Genomic DNA, 17,195 nt, shown 5'->3' on the forward strand with positions numbered 1-17,195 from the left:
TGGAAGCAGCAGTGGCTGACTTGGCAAAGGTCTTTTTCTGATCCACTGCTAGAACAAATGCAATACTTGGGCATCACTTAACCACAGTTCTGACCATAGGTACAATTATAGCATCAGAAATCTTCTAGAAAACTTCATTTCTGTGCAGCTGGGAAAACCAGATAATGATTTACCTTGACCATACGAGCAAAATATTCACCACCAATGTAGTTCTCGGTTTTCAAATACAAGTCCCTCAGCTCACTGGCACCAACTGGGTTGTACTTGGAATTGAATTTGTCAAATCGATGAAATGTTTGACGACCCTACAGGAGGAAAAAAAAAAAACAAACAACCCTGTAATAATTACAGAAATTAAATATACAGAGAGTTTGTACATAAAATTGCCTCGCAGTTAAATGCACAAGGAAGCAGCAGCCTGTGCTAAGTCACTTCAAATGTGTGAAGTAATGCACAAGTTCAAATTGTGAAAAAACTGTAGAAACCAGCATTTCACGTGTAGAAATCATAGATTTGTCTTACTTACTGCATGGACATCTAAAGAGTCTACAGTAAGGTCATATGGATCCATGTGAAGGCTTTCAAAGACTTGCTTTAAGGTCATCTTCTTGCCTTTTTTCTCTGCAACAATCCTGTCTGGCTCCGTTTGATACGTGTGCTTAATGAACCTCAGTAAGTGTTTCTGGTTCATGCAAGCAGCAGCATGGATATGAGTATCAACCTGAAATCAAAAGAAAATTAATTGTACTCCTTGTCCGTGCACATGAACAAACTTTGCTAATTTGTTGGTGTCAGAGGTAACGATGAGTCCTCTACACTTCCTTTGGGGGCCCTGATCCTTAGGGCTGATTCACTGATCGCTGAATCAGTGGTGCCCGACTAGTTACAGCTGTCATTGTCAGTGTTCTCTGAGACTGAAAGCACTAGCAAGTCTCAGCCACTTCCAAAATCATAAGTCGTGTTGGTATTTCATCCACATGTAACGTCTCAGATCACTTCAAGTATAACAGAACGTAATATATATAACATGCACAAGAGATTCAGTACTATTTTTTCCAAGTTTAACCATACTATGGCGACTTATAATTCTGACAGATTTTTCTTTTCCTTCATATCTGTTTACACACTGAGGGTAGTGCAGGCTTCACAGAAGGGCCAAAAGCACTCTTTCAGGTCCTTTTTTTTCCCTGGAATTCTTATGTTAGAAAAATGAAATAGCTTTCACAGATGTCTGTTTCTTTTGTGTAAAAGCTTGCACTGCAGTTTTGTATTTTGTGTCTTCCTCTCGTGCCTGTTACAGACCATCAAGTAAAGAATCAAAAGCGTCACCTAAATGGTAGATAATGGTAGATCTTGCAAGCTGAACTGATGTTTCATGTTACCATCAGTGCCTGGTTTAAAAAATAAGTTTGCAAAATTCACAGAAAAGCTGCTGGCAGCCAAAATAGTGATCCAACTAAATTTAAGGGTGACAAAGTGATGATTGGAGGTTTTGGGGGACAGACCATTCCAGTCACCCAAACCTGGCTGAAACTGGGGGTTGGGCATCTCCCACCTCAGGAATATAAGGGGTCTACGGCCCCATATATTAGGAATTGATATCCTGTGGGGTCTGGCTCTCCATACAACAGTGGGAGAGTTCCGATTGCGGCAGAGATGCATTAGTATCCGGGCAATCCAGACAATATTGAGAGGTCACCAGCCCCTACAGTCACCAGGAAATGATGAAGCCAACACACTGGCCCGAATTCAATGGATTGAAAGTTCACCGTCTGAGAACACTGCCTGTTGGTTACACCAGAAACTACAGCATGCTGGACAAAAGATAATGTGGGCAGCTGCTAAAGCATGGGGGCTGCCTGTACAACTATCTGACATCACCCAGGCATGTTGAGATTGCGACGCTTGCTCGAAGATGAAACTGAGATCGTTGCCCGAACAACAGCCCACACTTCTAGAGGGCACAGTCCTCTCCAACGATGGCAGGTTGATTACATCGGGCCCCTCCCTCAGTCTGAGGGGGCGAGATATGCCCTGACCTGCGTTGACACTGTAAGTGGACTGCTGCAAGCCTATCCTGTACCAAAGGCAAATCAAGCATACACAATTAAGGCACTTACTAAACTGATGTCTGCCTATGGGACACCTCAAGTTATCAAGAGCGACCAAGGGACTCATTTTACTGGTGCAATAATACAGTGCTGGGCAGAAGAAAACAACATTGAATGGCGATTCCACCTGCCATATAACCCAACAGGGGCAGGCCTTATTGAACGTTATAATGGTATCCTTAAGGCTGCCCTGAAAACAGACTCTCAGTCCCTGCAGGGGTGGACAAAAAGATTATATGAAACCGTGCGGGACCTGAATGAAAGACCTCGGGATGGCAGACCCAGTGCCCTGAAAATGTTACAAACTATATGGGCCTCCCTGCTTAGGATCCAAATTACAGGCACCGATAATAAGGTAAAACCGCAGGTTGGTACTGAAAATAATCTTCTGCTCCCTGCCCCTGAGAATTTAGAACCGGGAATCCATAAGATAAATTGGCCTTGGAAGGTGCAGGTAGGACCCAAATGGTGTGGCCTACTTGCACCTTGGGGGAGATTATTGGAGGTGGGAGGTTCAGTCACCCCCTCGGTGATAGGTACATGGCCTACTGACATCGTGGTCAATACTCCGATCTTTATTGCCAAAGGGATGCCCATCATGTCCCTATGGCAGATCAAGATGCCTCCTTTGGTGCCAGATATAGTTATACAACCACAGATATCTGGCCAAAGGGTATGGTATCGGAGGCCGGGACATAATCCAGTACAAGCAGAAGTATTGACCCAAGATAAGAATACGGCCTGTATCTTGCCCTGGAGGGCGGATCTTCCCCTCCTAGTACCCTTGAAACATCTATATTACTCCCCCTGAGTCTTTGAGCTTCTAGGACCAACGGAAGATGATCCATATGGGACTGATGAAACACAGATAGACTCGTACCTCATGATTGCTTGTCTCCAGTAACATCTATCAAGCACTGGCCCATGGAAGATCATAAACACCATCCAATCATCATCATTTGAATAATATCAACATCTAATGCGACGGGAGATTGTATCAGCGTCGTGATTGGGTCTCTGTAATAAGGGGAACTCACCTAATCATTGGTTCACGTTGTGAAGGGGTGGAGTGTATGGGAAACTGTTAATCACAGCATGAACCTCTGATTAAAGCATCTGAGGCAAGTATCGGGTCAGATGTGGGAGCACAGGTGAAGGTAAAAGCTGTGATCCTGGAAGGGGTGGAGCTTGACTCCACGTCTCCTAGATTTCATTTAAGGGCTGACCACCACCAAGGCAGCATTTCTTTCTGGAGGTCACTCTGTGGAGTTCTGCTGGCAAGACTCAACCTTTTCCATCTTGTCTGAAGGCCTCAGAGTTGATGAGTTTTTCCCATAGATAACATCTGATTATTTATTTACAACTGTTCTTGTGTTATTCTAATTATATTATTCTTGCATTATTCCAACTGTACACCTGTTCACTATAACTTTTAGCTTATATGTTGAAACCATGACCATGACCAAAGTCAGAAAGTAGTTATTGAAAACAAACAAAAAAGCAATCCACAAATGAATCAAGGTTCAGGCAAGTTATGATATAGATTGTCTGTTCGCTCAGCGGGCTTTTAATTGTTTGTCTAAAAGGTGGGCATCTGTTAATCATGCCGTGTAGATTCATTTCATTCAGTTTGCTGAGAGATGCACCACACAAGGGCTAACACTCAGTTCTGAGTTGGTGTGCTGTGGAGCTAAACTCACTGCTTCATTTTACCCTCAGTGCAGGTGACTCAAGAGTTCTGTGGCAAGTCAGTGTGGCTGCACTTTGCTATGCATCAGCTGCACAGTGTGGGAGGGCCTTGCTAATAGCCAAATGCAGAGCTTTCTATAAAGTTAGCCTACTCCTGCACAGCCAGTTGTCTACCTCCCCTGGAGAGCTAAGTGGAGCCAGCCACTGTCCTACCAACTGTGGACTCCTGTCTGGGTACAGAAACATTTGTTTGGTTATTAAAGGGTAATTTTCCAGTTCTAGCTTGATCAGTGGAAAACATCTCTCTGGTTGCAATCTGATCAAATCCAGATGTACACATGCACTTCACTTACTTGAACTGAACTTTATCTTGGGATTTATGAACTTGATGAGCTCAATGGAAGAGAATTCTCATTAAACCAGGAAAAAAAAGGGGGGGTGAGGGGTGGCACACTAGCAAGGGTCAAGGGAATATAACAGTGCATTCAGACTGTCAGCAAATAATGCTGCTAAGCTCCCTAAATACTGTGATATCTGTTCAGTGATTGACCTTGCTACTATATCCATGTTTTAGTTTTGGCACTTTTCATTAGATACTTTAGCTTTGTTATATATGCAAAAAGATCGCACCAGCATTTCCACATTAGTGCCTGAGGGATGTGATAGACAAGTTCAGCTTTTTTGGGAGGTAAATATTATTTCTTGCTTTCTTTATGGGTATGTGTTGTATAGGACTGACTAAAAGAGAGAGATCCTGAAAGTATTGGCCCTAGCAGTGTCTTTCACACTGTAAGATCTGTTACTTGATCCTGTTACTGTTGAAGAAGCACTTCCAAAGTGCTTCCATAAAGCTACACGTCCAAAGAATCAACTCTGGTTAGCAAGACATTAGCAAACGAGTTTATTTATTTTGGAGTTTATAGAAACTCTGCCTACATTGCAGTTTACTTGCCATAGAAAGTGCTTTGTAATGGCTTAAGGGTTTAGGCAAGATTAACTCTGCAGCAAGAGTTCTATAGGCAGTAATTAGCAGGACAGGTCTCTGCCACAGGAGAACAAGTCTGTTCCTCTTTTCTTGAATTAGGATATTGCCAAAGAGGAAGCGGTATACATTTCGTGCTTTTGAACAACATTAATTCATTTGTAAACTGCCTTACTCACTAGTAGGTAATTGCAAAGCAATTATATGCCCGGAGACATTGAGCAATTTTTATTTTTTTTAAACTGAACTGAGCAAGTGCAGTCCTGTTAAGTACAGCTTTGGTGTGACTGTCTAGGCAGTTATCTGATCATCTGATCCACACTTGTCCATCATACTCAGTCACAATGATTTTTATTATTAACACCTCAATCAGCAAGACAAGTGTGTTATCTGAGTGTGGTACAGATAGGTATCTTGGCCAGGGTTATACAAGAAACCTGCTGTCAAGAATCTTGGCTTCTTGAGAACTGTTTGAATGAATTAGCGAGCTAATAAATCTTCCCATCCATATGATTAACAGGTAAAAGCGCAAAATTCATTCATATTTATCTAACAACCCATCTGCTTTGAGCTCTGTGAGGGACAAACAGGTTTGCTTTGCAGTGTTTGATAGTTATTGTTACAACAGTAACAAACATTCAGCAGCCAGAATGCTACTGGGAAAGGCCAAGCTGACTTCTTGTTGCACTAGGAAATCAAAACATAGCAAGATAGAAGTGTAACCCAAACTGCACAGTTACAAACCAAGCACAACATCTTTGCACAAAGACACAATACAAAATAGACCTGAAACAATTAAAAACCCCAGCAAAAATTACTGCTTTTGAAGAAATCTCAATTATGGAAATGTTTTCTCTAGTAGCTTCCTTTTGAAACAAAGAAAGGGAAGCAAACTAAGCAGCATAACAATGCTGTGCTCTTGAGGGTATGAATTTCCCTTGGTTGTGTGTCAAGAAATGAAACTATCTCCTTGATTCCTCTACCTGTCTGTTAATTACATCCCTGTGCATCTCAGGTGCAGTTCAGAAGGGAACAAAATCAGCTTTTCTTTTTTGCACTTACTGATTAAACCAGTTCAGCTTGCAAGATCTTTTTGTTGTTGAATGGGTATTTAGACACATCTGTATTTTCAATTCTAAGAGAAATTTCTATTCAAGATAGAAGCAGTTGTTCCACCTGCAGTCTATTATCATTTCTGTGCATGAAAGCATCAAAATGCACTTGAGCCATCTGTAAGTGAATTGATCCAACTGAGTTAAGACTCCATGTGAATGTTTTTATTCACAATCCACATGAGCATAGTTTGATCAACAGTTTCACTCCTAAGAACGATCCACATACAATTAAGCCCCTGTGATGCTGAAAAAGTAAACCAGAGTTTAGCATAACTGATTTAACCCACTTCCATTCAGGCAGTAAAAATACCATCATTCAATCCAGTGGCACACACACACACAACTCTGTGCATCTCTTCTATGGCTCACGCACCTACCTTTCTCACATTATAGAAGTCTCGATGGGGATTGCTCTTCACTTCTTTCAACTCAGACATTTCCTTTAACATAGCATGCAAACTAAATTTACCCTCTAAAAAGTTCAGCCGGCTGTGGCAGTATGTCCTTCTGCAAAAGAAAACACAAAAGCTACTGGGACTTGGAACTACTTTGTATATCGAGATCAGAAGGAACTGGGAAGTTTTTGAGTAAAAACACATCATATTTTTCTGTGAAATCTAAGACAAATTATTGTTTCTTTTCCTAGTGGTTAACAAATACTTCAGTTAATATCCAGTGTTGTTTCAGAGCAAAGTTGTTAGGGAAGCCTCTAATGAAACAGAACCAGGTGCTGAGCACCAGAGCTGGCTGTGGATGTCCCTGCTCACTGTAGGGAGTTGGACTAGATGGCCTTTAGGAGTCCCTTCCAATTCCAACAATTCTGTAACTATTTAACCGTGCTGTTATGTACTTTAAGTTGTCCAATTAGCAGGGTCTTGAAACTAGATGTTCATAAATGTCCCTTTCAACCCAAACCATTATCTGGTTCTATGATTCTATATCCAGTAGAGCAGGTCACCTTGTATATAACAGAAACACCTTGTATGCACATCACTATCGCAATTAAAGGCTTTTATTTCCAAGTTTCTTTTTGCTTTTCGGTGTGAATACAAGAAGCCAAGTAAAATCTAATATCGTTTCATTTCTGGTGCTTTAGAAACACATCTGTTGTGTAGTTATATTGCTTCTTCCTTTTTTCCCCCAAATACTTTCAAGTGCTCTTCTGAAAAAATAACTGCTTTTTTATTCCTGCTTGCCTACTCCTCCTACTCTTCCAGCTTCTCTTTCATCTCCTGTTACGTTTTTCATTCTCTAACAAATGCTGTATTTTTTTTCTCTTCACCATCTGTCAACTCTTATCAAATCTACAGCATTTTGATAGTGCTATTAATGTAATAACCTTCTTTTCTCTGCTTCATTGTTGGCAGTCTCTCCCCAGCAGAATACAAATCCCATAATGAGTCTGAAAGTCCAATTCATAGCATTTTTGGGTTATACTATTGTTCAAAAAACTGGAAATCTGAGGAGCAAGGGATGAGATTCACTACTTTAAGCACAGCAAAGGTTAAAGAACAATCAGTTCTTGATCTCCAAGCAGGTCCACGTTGGACAGACGAAAAGGACAACAAACAAGGAAATTATATAGACTATGAAAAGCTTATGCAACAGGATTACTGAAAAGACTTCTTCCTTTTCTTTTGTATATATTTATCTGAGAGAGTGAATCAGCCTGCAACCACTTAGTTGCAAGAAGCAAAAGGAGCAAAAGATTGTTCCTGCATTCACAGTGCTGCTGACCTTTCTAACACCTTCTACCAAAGTTGTCCTTTCTTTTGGCTTCCTCATAAATAGTATAAACAAATGCTGCAGAAATAAGAGTTTTCAGTAAGTCTGTTTTGAGTTTTTCCTCCTTGCCCTTTAGTTTTCCTTCCCTCTTGGAATACAGTACACTGTATTTAGAAATGCATTTACCTATTGCAGACTGTAAAGAATTATGCTCAAGCTAGCTTTGATCTAGAGCAGGATAATAATGGCAAGAGCACAGGCTTTTCCTCTTTACTAAGTGCCTGAGGAATGGAACAGTTCTGTTCAGATCAGCTGCTTTGCCAGCAGAAGGCAGGCAGGTTACTCTGCGTGTGTCAGACAAAACCTGCAATGGGGGAAAAAGTTTCAATGTGGCCAAGTGTCGGGTCCTGCGTTTTGGTTACAACAAGCCCAGGCAACCCTGCAGGCCTGGGGAGGTGTGACTGAAAAGCTGCCTGATGGAAAGGGACCTTGGTGTACTGATGGACTACTCAGCAGTGTGTCCAGGTGGTCACTTATTAGAAGGCCAATGGCATCCTGGCTTTTATCAGGAATGGTGTGAGCAGGACTAGGGAAGTCATCCTGCCCCTGTACTGAGCTCTGGTGAGGCCTCACTTTGGTACTGTGTTCAGTTTTGGGCACTTCAAATATAGAAAGGACACTGAGGTGCTGGAGCAGGTCCAAAGAAGGGCAACAAGGCTTGTGAAGGGCTTGGGGAATATGCCCTACAAGGAGCGACTGAAGGAACTGGGGCTGTTTAGATGGGGAAAGAGGAGTCTGAGGGGAGACATTATTGCTCTCTGCCAATATCTGAAAGGTACTCACAGCAAGAGCAGGGTTGGTCTGCTCTCACCGGTGACAGGATGGGGGAAATGGCCTCAAGTTCAGCCAGGGGAGGTTTAGGTTGGATAGCAGGAAAGCCTTTACAGAAAGGGTGGTTAAGTAGTGGAATAGGATCCCCAGGAAGGTGGTTGAGTCACCATCCCTAAATGTGTTTAAAACTGTTTGGATGTGGTGCTCACAGACATGATTTAGCAGAGGGTTGTTAGAGTTAGGGTAGTATGATTAGGCTGGGTTGGACTTGATGATCATTAAGGTCTTTTCTGACCTGAGCAAATCTATGATTGTATGACAGAAATTAAAAGTATTATACTGAAGGGAACCAGCAGCCCAAAGGGGCAGAGAAGAAAGAAAACAGAAAACGTACGTTGGACCATCTGCAATTAGAGCAAGAACGTGGCTCAAGTCAAGGGTATAGGTCTCCAGGTCAGGGTAGGGCAGGCTCCGAGGCTCATTGACTTCCATCATTTCTTTGTTATCATAAACATATGGAATGCCACCTCTTATCTTGACAACATAATTCAAGTTGTCTGGAGCATCATCAAGATTGTAAGGATCTTCATTTTCTTCTGGGGGTGAATGAAAATCTGGAAATACATTTACATGATATTTACAAGTAACTTACACAAAAGGCTGAATAGTTGGAAAAAGGACTTTCTGCTTTTATGTTCCATTTTTAGCAGATCTCAATACGTGCATTAAGATCATATTTTTGGTCAGTACAGAAGGTCTGTTGTTACAGCACAGTTCTGTTCTGACTGGCTCATATTGAATTGCTGTCTCTAAGCTAGTGAAGTGATAACCTTTATTCAAATGTTTTATTTCTATTATTAGAGTTCTCTAAACCAATACAGAAATAGATTTAATAGTATTCTTTATTAATATAGGGTGATATAAGTTTCAAATTAAATTTCCAGAAGTGTTTCTGTGGGGACAGTTGAAAGTGTAGTTGAGAATTTTGACCAGTCTAACAGCTGTTGACTTCACACCCACATACATTGTTTGTTTTGTTTGTTTGTTTTTACATTCTGACTCACCATAGTAATTTTGGAAGTTTATATTTAAGTGCACAGTAATTCAGCTGTTCTCATATTGAAACGTTAGCCAGAGAAGAACAGACTGCCCTTCTCTTAACCCAGTGATATAGACTAGTGCATACACAGCTTGGTTACCTTCTCTTTCTCACAATCATTAATGAATATACTCCACTCAGTGGAAAGCCAGAAATAATTTAAGAGTGAGAGGACTTCTCACTCCGATCGTGGCTTTTTTGTTATTTCAAACAGAATGCCTTACTTTTATGTACAATAGGTTTTGCACGGGACCAAAAAAAAGGAAAACAAGAGACAGTACAACACAACTGTAGTTTTCTCCTTGGCCTTCTGATTATGAAGAATCAGGAAGCAGTCAGGATTTTCTCAGTACAGTTTTGTAATCCCTTATAAGTAAAATAAATCTCAGCTATGTATTTATGTCAACTCAACCATATCCCTGGGTTCAATCCTTTTACCTGTTCAAAAGGATCAAGACCAAAAAGTAATTATCCACTTTTATCCACCCAGAGCACATGAATGCCTGTTATAAACTGACACTGTACAAATATATTCCTAACTATCCAGCTCTAACTTGTGCAAATTAAGATACTGTGAGAAGGGTTTTATTAGTAATATTCTAAGTTTGAAATCATAACTGTAAAGAACTTTTTAACCTAATAATAGCTTGGAAATACTTCCCCATGGCAGCTGTTCCAGGATAGCTTTCCTGTCTTGAATATACAGTATACTGTCCTTAACATTCTTTCTGTATGATACATGTTTGAAAGTATTTTTATTCCCTCTTCTTCCAACCACTGAATTACAGGGTAATTGATTTAAAATGATTTAAAATAGCACTTCATGGCTGAGAATACATTACCAGTAGCATGGATGTGCCTACAGTGGCAAATATGTAAGGGCCAAGGGTTGCTCCACACAGGCTAACCCAAAAATGCACACTGATTAAGTTAGTACAAGTAAAGCTTTCCTGACTCACCCCACCAAAGTGACGAATATTATTTGTGACTTAAATAGTGGTGCATATGTCCAACCTAATAGGCCCTATAAAGAGATCAGAGTTTATTAACCCAGGCAGAATGCCCCATAAATGTGACGATACAGCTTCCAAACCTGACCTGGCAAGTGTGCCACATATGTGAAATTACTGACTCAGGGCTTGCTAACTGGCCTGTCTGTATCATGCTTTAATTTACAACATGGATGAGCTCATCATCCATTTTATTTGAGTATGTCAAGATCCAAAGGAATGGCTTTTCACGTATCTTCTTTTCTGGAGGAGCACACGTGCACTACATACCATCTCCTTTACTGGAAAAAAGTCAGCGACTGTCCAGTAAGGTTTTAGCAGTTTCAAGCTTGCAGATTAAATACAGGTTTTATAACTCAAGTCCACCAGTTATTCTCCACCACTAACAGAATAAATTCCAAAGGCAAAGATATTCATTAGCAATCGTCACAAGAATGCAACTCACCTTTGATTACAGCAGTACGTGGGTTTAATTCTCTATTCTTTGAAAAAAACAAAGATACTCACGTGGACACACTTCATCTTCAACCTTCCACTTTTCCTGTTGCATGCTGCACAAATACTGGGATGTCGTTCTTGGGAAGCGATGGTAGGCAAGTCGGGAATACTTTTCTCGAATGAGAAGAGCTTTCACCAGGCTCTTGGCAGCTTGCTCATAATCATCAACTGTAACCTGGAAAAAAAAATAAAAAAAAAATAGCTAGATAAATACTGACCAATAAAATAGTGGTTTTGGTCACAAACTAGACCCATGCCAGTAGCAAGGAGACAGGATTTCCAGCAACACTGATGTATGTGGCCTGATCTTACCTGTTTCAGGAAGCCACTGACAGAGGCAGAATCCAAAGACAAAATGCAAAACATATGTGGTAGGAGAGAAATTCTGTGCGTGCATTGTCCACATATTCAATGCCTGATTTTTGCTTGTATCTTTTTACCAATTCAGCTTTTACGGAAAAAAGTATAAGCAATCTGAAACAACAACGCCTTCCAGTGTTCTACAAAACAATCAGCTCACAGAGCGTTTTACAGCTTGTTCAGAGAACCTTGATGGTGCTGTCATTTTACAATGGAAATACTTTAGTCAGTTGTGGTTTGCGATTCTTTGCCTGAGTTACAGTAGAGGAAAAAAAAAAAAAACAAAAACCAGTTTCTTACCCCTGCACAGTAGTCACCACTAATTGAAACTCTCTGAAACTCCGGTACGTCGTATGGCAGCTGGACTGGCAGGAAAGCACTTTGAAGAACTGGTGTTGTGGGAGACAGAGTAGGAATGGCTGATGGTGCTTTCCATTCCTGAGATGGAATTTGTAATGACAAAGACTGAGATCGAATCATCTTGAAACTTTTCTTCCTAGGAATTTGTGATATAAAGCGTTAAATGAGCCACAGTATAAAGCAGTAAATACTTTGGAGAATAGATGACAGGAGAGAAAACATCTCCTAAAAACATTTACAAGATGAAATTTCTTATACCATGAGGAAAATGTTGGTCACAAAATATTTATGCTTTTGACATTTTGAGCTATATTTTCTATGTACAGTTGTGGTACAAATACAATATGCCATAGTTAATTTACTTAGAAAATCACTGAGATTTGTTTTGTTTCACTTCTTACAAATTCAGTATCAGCAAGTCACTGCGCAGAAAGGAAGCAAGGCTGCTTTACTTACAGTAAAAACAGAATTCGATTCATGAGAGAAAGAAACTAAGTCAGTGTGACATTGGATAAGTTGTTATAAGTTATCATGCTATTACACCAAGTTTTTATTCATCCCAAAACACTGAGGATTTAAAATCTCATCTATTTGTCCAACAACAGTATGCACCAACATTTCAGATATACAGTTAAACGTTAAAGAAAAAAAAAAGGATACAGTTATTCCATGGGCAGTGTTTGAAGACTCTCAAGCAGAAGAAGTCTAACATTGCTTACTAGTGTAATAACATAGAATGGCTTCGATATGCAAGTCCATTCCTCCTCTTGAGGCGGTAAATGCATAACCCCCACAGATTCAAAAGCTTTTGTTCTCTCTCAGCAACAGATATATACCTTAGACAACAAAGCTGAAGAAGAATGCTGCTACATTTTTCAGTGAAGTAACTTGGTCTGTATTATTTCTGAAGATTTAATTAATTTTCCATTCCCAGTTTAAATACTCATATAACAAATAGATAAGATAAACTGTCTGTGATATCACTTTCTTTTTCTGTGTGGTTAGCTCTGTGACATTCCATATACACTGGTGGTATGAACACCACCCTATGACCAAATTCCATCCTCACAAGTACTTGCAGCCATCTCTGAAATCTGTATTAAATTCTTGAAAGGTAACATTGATTCAACTGCAACTGAAAGCAACACAATCTTTCCTCACGTAACTGTCTAAGTACACTTCAGACCAGTAGGACAGGGACAAACACTTGTTCTGTTCCCACACACAAGCTACACATTTCCCGCAGTTAGGTCTGTACAGAACTTTAGGCACAGAAACAGAGTTTGATGAAACCTATTTCAGTAAAGCAATTTCCACATATTAAAAGTGAAATTTATTATTTCAGGAAATAAAATATACCAGAGAGGTGTCTGAATATCATCTAGATTTGGGAAACCCACTTGCACAACTCAAAACCTAGAGTCTAAGCCCACACTGTCTGTGTATCATACCTTAATTCAACTAAACTAGCTCTTCTCCCTTCTCTTCCAGAAGGATGATGCCAAGTGCTGCCCAACTGATGGTCTGGAGCTAACAGGGTACGTTTTTTGCTATCAGTTTCAAAGCCCTCCTTGTTTGCGTGCTGTCTGATGAGCCTGTACACACCCAAGCCATTTGGTGTCAGACTGCTGCTGAGCTCATGCGACTCTTAACAAATAAGTCCAACCAGTCCACTAAAGACTGAGACACGGGGACAGCCTGACGCCAGGTAAGGCTCACTCTCTCTCAGAAGAAGATCATAAACCAAATCAAGCTTGGTTTACCCATTAATCTAATCAAGCCATTGGTATGTTGAACAAGGAAAATAAAGCTAGCAAACTCGGAATAGACACATTTATGCCTGATAAGGGCTAGGTTTTATCTCTGGGAGTTAAGGACACCTATGAATAACCTCATTATGCCACTCTTGGTTTTCAGTTTCTCCCTTGATGTTTAATACTTTACTCTCATCTGTTTGTACAGAGGCACAAAGAAATATCATACCACTGTCGCTGCCTGTTGGATACAGTTTTCCGTTTTTCTGAATGAAACTTTTGTGTTTGAGGAAAATGTTTTGTGGGTTGTTTTGTGTTTTTTTGTTCACTTCCACACAGCTAAGCTGTTTGTCAAGCTCTTATGAGCACCATCTATGTTGTTGCTGGAAACACAGCGGAGGAGATGACCCCACCAGTCCAAGCTCCCTGGGACCCATCCCCACACCACCTGCATAGCACAGGATATCACACAGGTGCCCCGGTCCCTTTTCACCTTTCTCCTGAGGTAACAACAGACAGAACGTTGTTTGCCAGATATTTCAAAATCAACTCCAACTCATTTAAAAGCCGTTTCCCTCTAAGAAAGCTACTGAACAAACCTTTTTGCTGTTTCCACAGACTGTTGTTCTGCCAGTTCCTTCTGAAGTTCCCTTTCCTTGGCCTCTTTCTGCCCAATAGGGCAGTCTTCAGGCACAGTGAATAGTGACAAGGCATCTTTGCTGTCTTCTTCTCGGAGGACTTTAGCAAATACCTTCTCTGCTAGAAGTCGCACTTGCTCATCAACTTCAGATATGTTCAGTTTGGGGAACTGTCTGGGCATCTCCACTAATAAGGAAGACAAAGTGATATTTTTAAATAACTTACAAGTAGAAAGAAGTGCGAGAAACTTATTCCAATTGAAATTAAAGGCTTGCAGCAAAAAAATAACAGTCATCAGATTGGCTGGGTTGGAAGGGATCTTACAGACCATCTAGTTGCAGCCCTCGGCTGCAAGCTGGTTGCCCCCCGTTAGACTGGGCTGCCCAGGGCTGCATCCAGCCCTGCCTTGAGTAGCTCCAGGAATGGGGCACCCACAGCTTTTTTCTTAATCCCTAACCTAAACCTACTCTCTTTTAGATTAGAATTCCTACTCCTTCTCCTGTCACTTCTCTCCCTGATAGAGTTCCTCCTTCTACCTTTGTAGAGCCACTGGAAGTATTGGAAAGCCACTAATAGATCTCCTGGAAGCCTTCTCTTCTTAAGTTGGGTCCAAAACTGGCACTATAAAATCCTTTTTGGTCACAAAAACACAGACGTGTTTTATAAGGAGGTATTCATTTAACTGACAAGACACATGCTAAATACCCATAGAGGAATGGCTGTCATTAACCACTCAAAGTACAACTCAGCAGACCCACTGCAGCATTTCCAAAGGCATGCCACGAGTTTCATCTGTTGATACATGATCCTTTTGACATGTGATCCTGTTGTTTTCAGCCTTAAAGATTCCAGTTAATGTCCACCTGTTCTGACAGTTGCCTTGAAAACACTTTCCCTTTTAATTCAAAAACAAACACGGTGTTAAGAGGTGCTGAGAGAAGCGCTGGACTATAACTCAGCAGTTTAGTGATCACCTACATTATTTTCTACTCCAGTTTTTTATTTTTTTTTAAAACAAACTTTGAGCCCAGTGGGAAAACTTCAGACCTGAAGGAACTGTGGATCTGACTCAATACATTCTTTCTTCTTGCCATGTATTTGTTTGGCAATTAGTATTGAGACTTCCTAAATTACATACTGCTATTTGTATTTTATATAGCTATATATTGCTACTGAGCAAGAATTTTTGCTCAGCTGAATAATTTGATGACAATGCACCAAAATGTCCTGAAACATCCAAACTCAAATTCAGTTTCTCAGCTTCAAACCTCAAAAAAAAGTCATAGGAGTCTTTCCACTGGCCTCAACAAGCACAGCTGTCAGCAGCACTGACTGACATCCAGCTACCAGCAACGGAGACCTTCTGGCCCTCTTCAGCCAAAGTACAACCAATACTCATTGAGTAATTCAAGCACAGTGAGCATGCTAAGGATCTGAGTAAAGACTGGAAAGTGTCTGCTGTGAAATCAGCAATTGCTGTATTTTCAGTACTAGCTGGGACAGGAAAAATCCCATTCCTGAGGGTTTATCATTGGCTGAGCAGCTATATCCCAGCATAAATTAACTTCTTGAAAAACTGTCACCAGAAACAAAAATGCAGTATGAAGTGCATTGCGAGAGGAACCCTCTCTTAGGTCACGACAGTAACATGAGCACAGTCTGCTGTGGAGGCCAGTGCTGGGTTTTGTTGGGTTTGTGTTTTCCTTTCTTACGAAAGCCAGTCTGCTGAGCTTCGTTCAAGCAAAGGAGAGTCCAAGGCACAGAGTGCTCAGGAAGGAGATGTCAACCACATTACTGCCGGGTCATGGCATGGTTTGGCCATAGAAGGTGTTTAACAGACCCAGAACAGTTGTGTGGTACCTCACACAAACCACACAATCCCAGATGGGAACAAATTAAGGCTCCTACATCAGCGTCCCACTGCCACCGCGCAGTTCTTTGCCCAAGCTGAGCATCAGGGGGTGGCACCTTGTTGTGCCCATGCTGTGCGATGGGTGCGGATGGCACCGAGCGAGCAGCAGCGCTGTGCTGCCCTACAGCCCTCCCTCAGACAGGCAACACGGGCTGCTCCTCAGCTCACTGTCTGTAGAAGAGGAAGCTATTTCCCCTAAAACGCGCTGCATCAAACACTATGGAATAGTTATTTAAAATGCAGTTACTGATGAGAAGCTTAATGGACAAGGATCCGTACCGAACTCACGCTATTAGCACAGCGCCGAGCCCCGGCCTCCCGCCCGGCGGAGCAGCCCCGCACCACGAGCCCCCCGCGCGGCCAAGGTCACCGGCCCGGCCCGGCGCTCCGCCCCGCGGCACTTACCCAGCTCGGCGGGGAGCTCCATGCCAGGCCCGGCTCCGGCGCCAGCCGGGGGGGCTCGCTCGGGAGCCGGCGGCGACGGGGAGTGGAGGGAGGAGCCGCTCCCGCCCGACGCTGCAGCCGCAGCCACCGCTCCCCAATGTCGCATTTGTCCGCCCGCTCCCGCAGTACCACCTGCCCGCCCCGCCCCGGCACTATGTGACAGCCGCACCCCGGACCCCGCGGCACCCCGCCAGGCCGCCCCGCCGCCTTCTGGATGGCAGCATCGCGGGGCGGCTCCGCAGCAGGTGGGGCCGCGGGCGGAAGGAGCGCGCCCAGCAGCGCAGCGGGGGTAAAAAGGAAGGCAGGCGCCGTGCCAGGCCTCAGGAGCCGCCCTGCGCCCGGCCGGGCACCGAGGGGCGCGGGGAGCCGGTAACGGCCGCCTTCGTGGGCGGGAGGCGGCGCGACCCGACCGTACCTCAGCGAGGAGCTCGCGGCGAGCGCGGCACGGCTCCGTCAGCGGCACGAAGGTGGTCGCACCTCGGGCAGCGTCCGGCGGACCCGAGCACACGGGAGGGGCCGGGCCGATCCCTGGCCGCCGTGTCGCCACCTCGGACAGAGGAGGAAAATTTCCGCGCCGCCGCTTCCCTCGTCTGGCTTCAAAGCAGAAGTCACGCCGTCACATGGCTCCAAAGCCGGGGGAGGGAGCTCCCGGGGCGGCCCGCCTCG

The 17,195-nt window shown here is 42.7% G+C and overlaps 2 protein-coding genes across 3 annotated transcripts in view; one reads left to right on the top strand and one right to left on the bottom strand.

The window, feature by feature from the left end:
- The window catches only part of RNF141 (ring finger protein 141), a 38,465-nt gene extending 24,636 nt beyond the window's left edge, over window positions 1-13,829 (top strand). For both annotated transcript variants that reach the window (XR_001555517.2, XM_015863997.2), the window contains one exon: window positions 13,272-13,829. Coding sequence is in view for 1 of the 2 variants with exons in the window: in XM_015863997.2 (XP_015719483.1) it covers window positions 13,272-13,279 (8 nt within the window). In the remaining variant the exon portion in view is untranslated. The remainder of the gene's footprint in view (window positions 1-13,271) is intronic.
- The window catches only part of AMPD3 (adenosine monophosphate deaminase 3), a 28,272-nt gene extending 11,407 nt beyond the window's left edge, over window positions 1-16,865 (bottom strand). Inside the window, exons 1-8 of the mRNA XM_015864001.2 lie at window positions 16,491-16,865; window positions 14,134-14,359; window positions 11,721-11,916; window positions 11,070-11,235; window positions 8,848-9,067; window positions 6,275-6,404; window positions 527-721; window positions 174-305 (exon numbers count right to left, since the gene is read on the bottom strand). Of these exons, the coding sequence (XP_015719487.1) occupies window positions 174-305; window positions 527-721; window positions 6,275-6,404; window positions 8,848-9,067; window positions 11,070-11,235; window positions 11,721-11,916; window positions 14,134-14,359; window positions 16,491-16,635 (1,410 nt within the window). The 5' untranslated portion in view covers window positions 16,636-16,865. The remainder of the gene's footprint in view (window positions 1-173; window positions 306-526; window positions 722-6,274; window positions 6,405-8,847; window positions 9,068-11,069; window positions 11,236-11,720; window positions 11,917-14,133; window positions 14,360-16,490) is intronic.
- Between the last annotated feature and the right edge of the window lie 330 nt (window positions 16,866-17,195).

Source organism: Coturnix japonica, chromosome 5, assembly GCF_001577835.2.
Source record: "Coturnix japonica isolate 7356 chromosome 5, Coturnix japonica 2.1, whole genome shotgun sequence".
Taxonomy (NCBI): domain Eukaryota; kingdom Metazoa; phylum Chordata; class Aves; order Galliformes; family Phasianidae; genus Coturnix; species Coturnix japonica.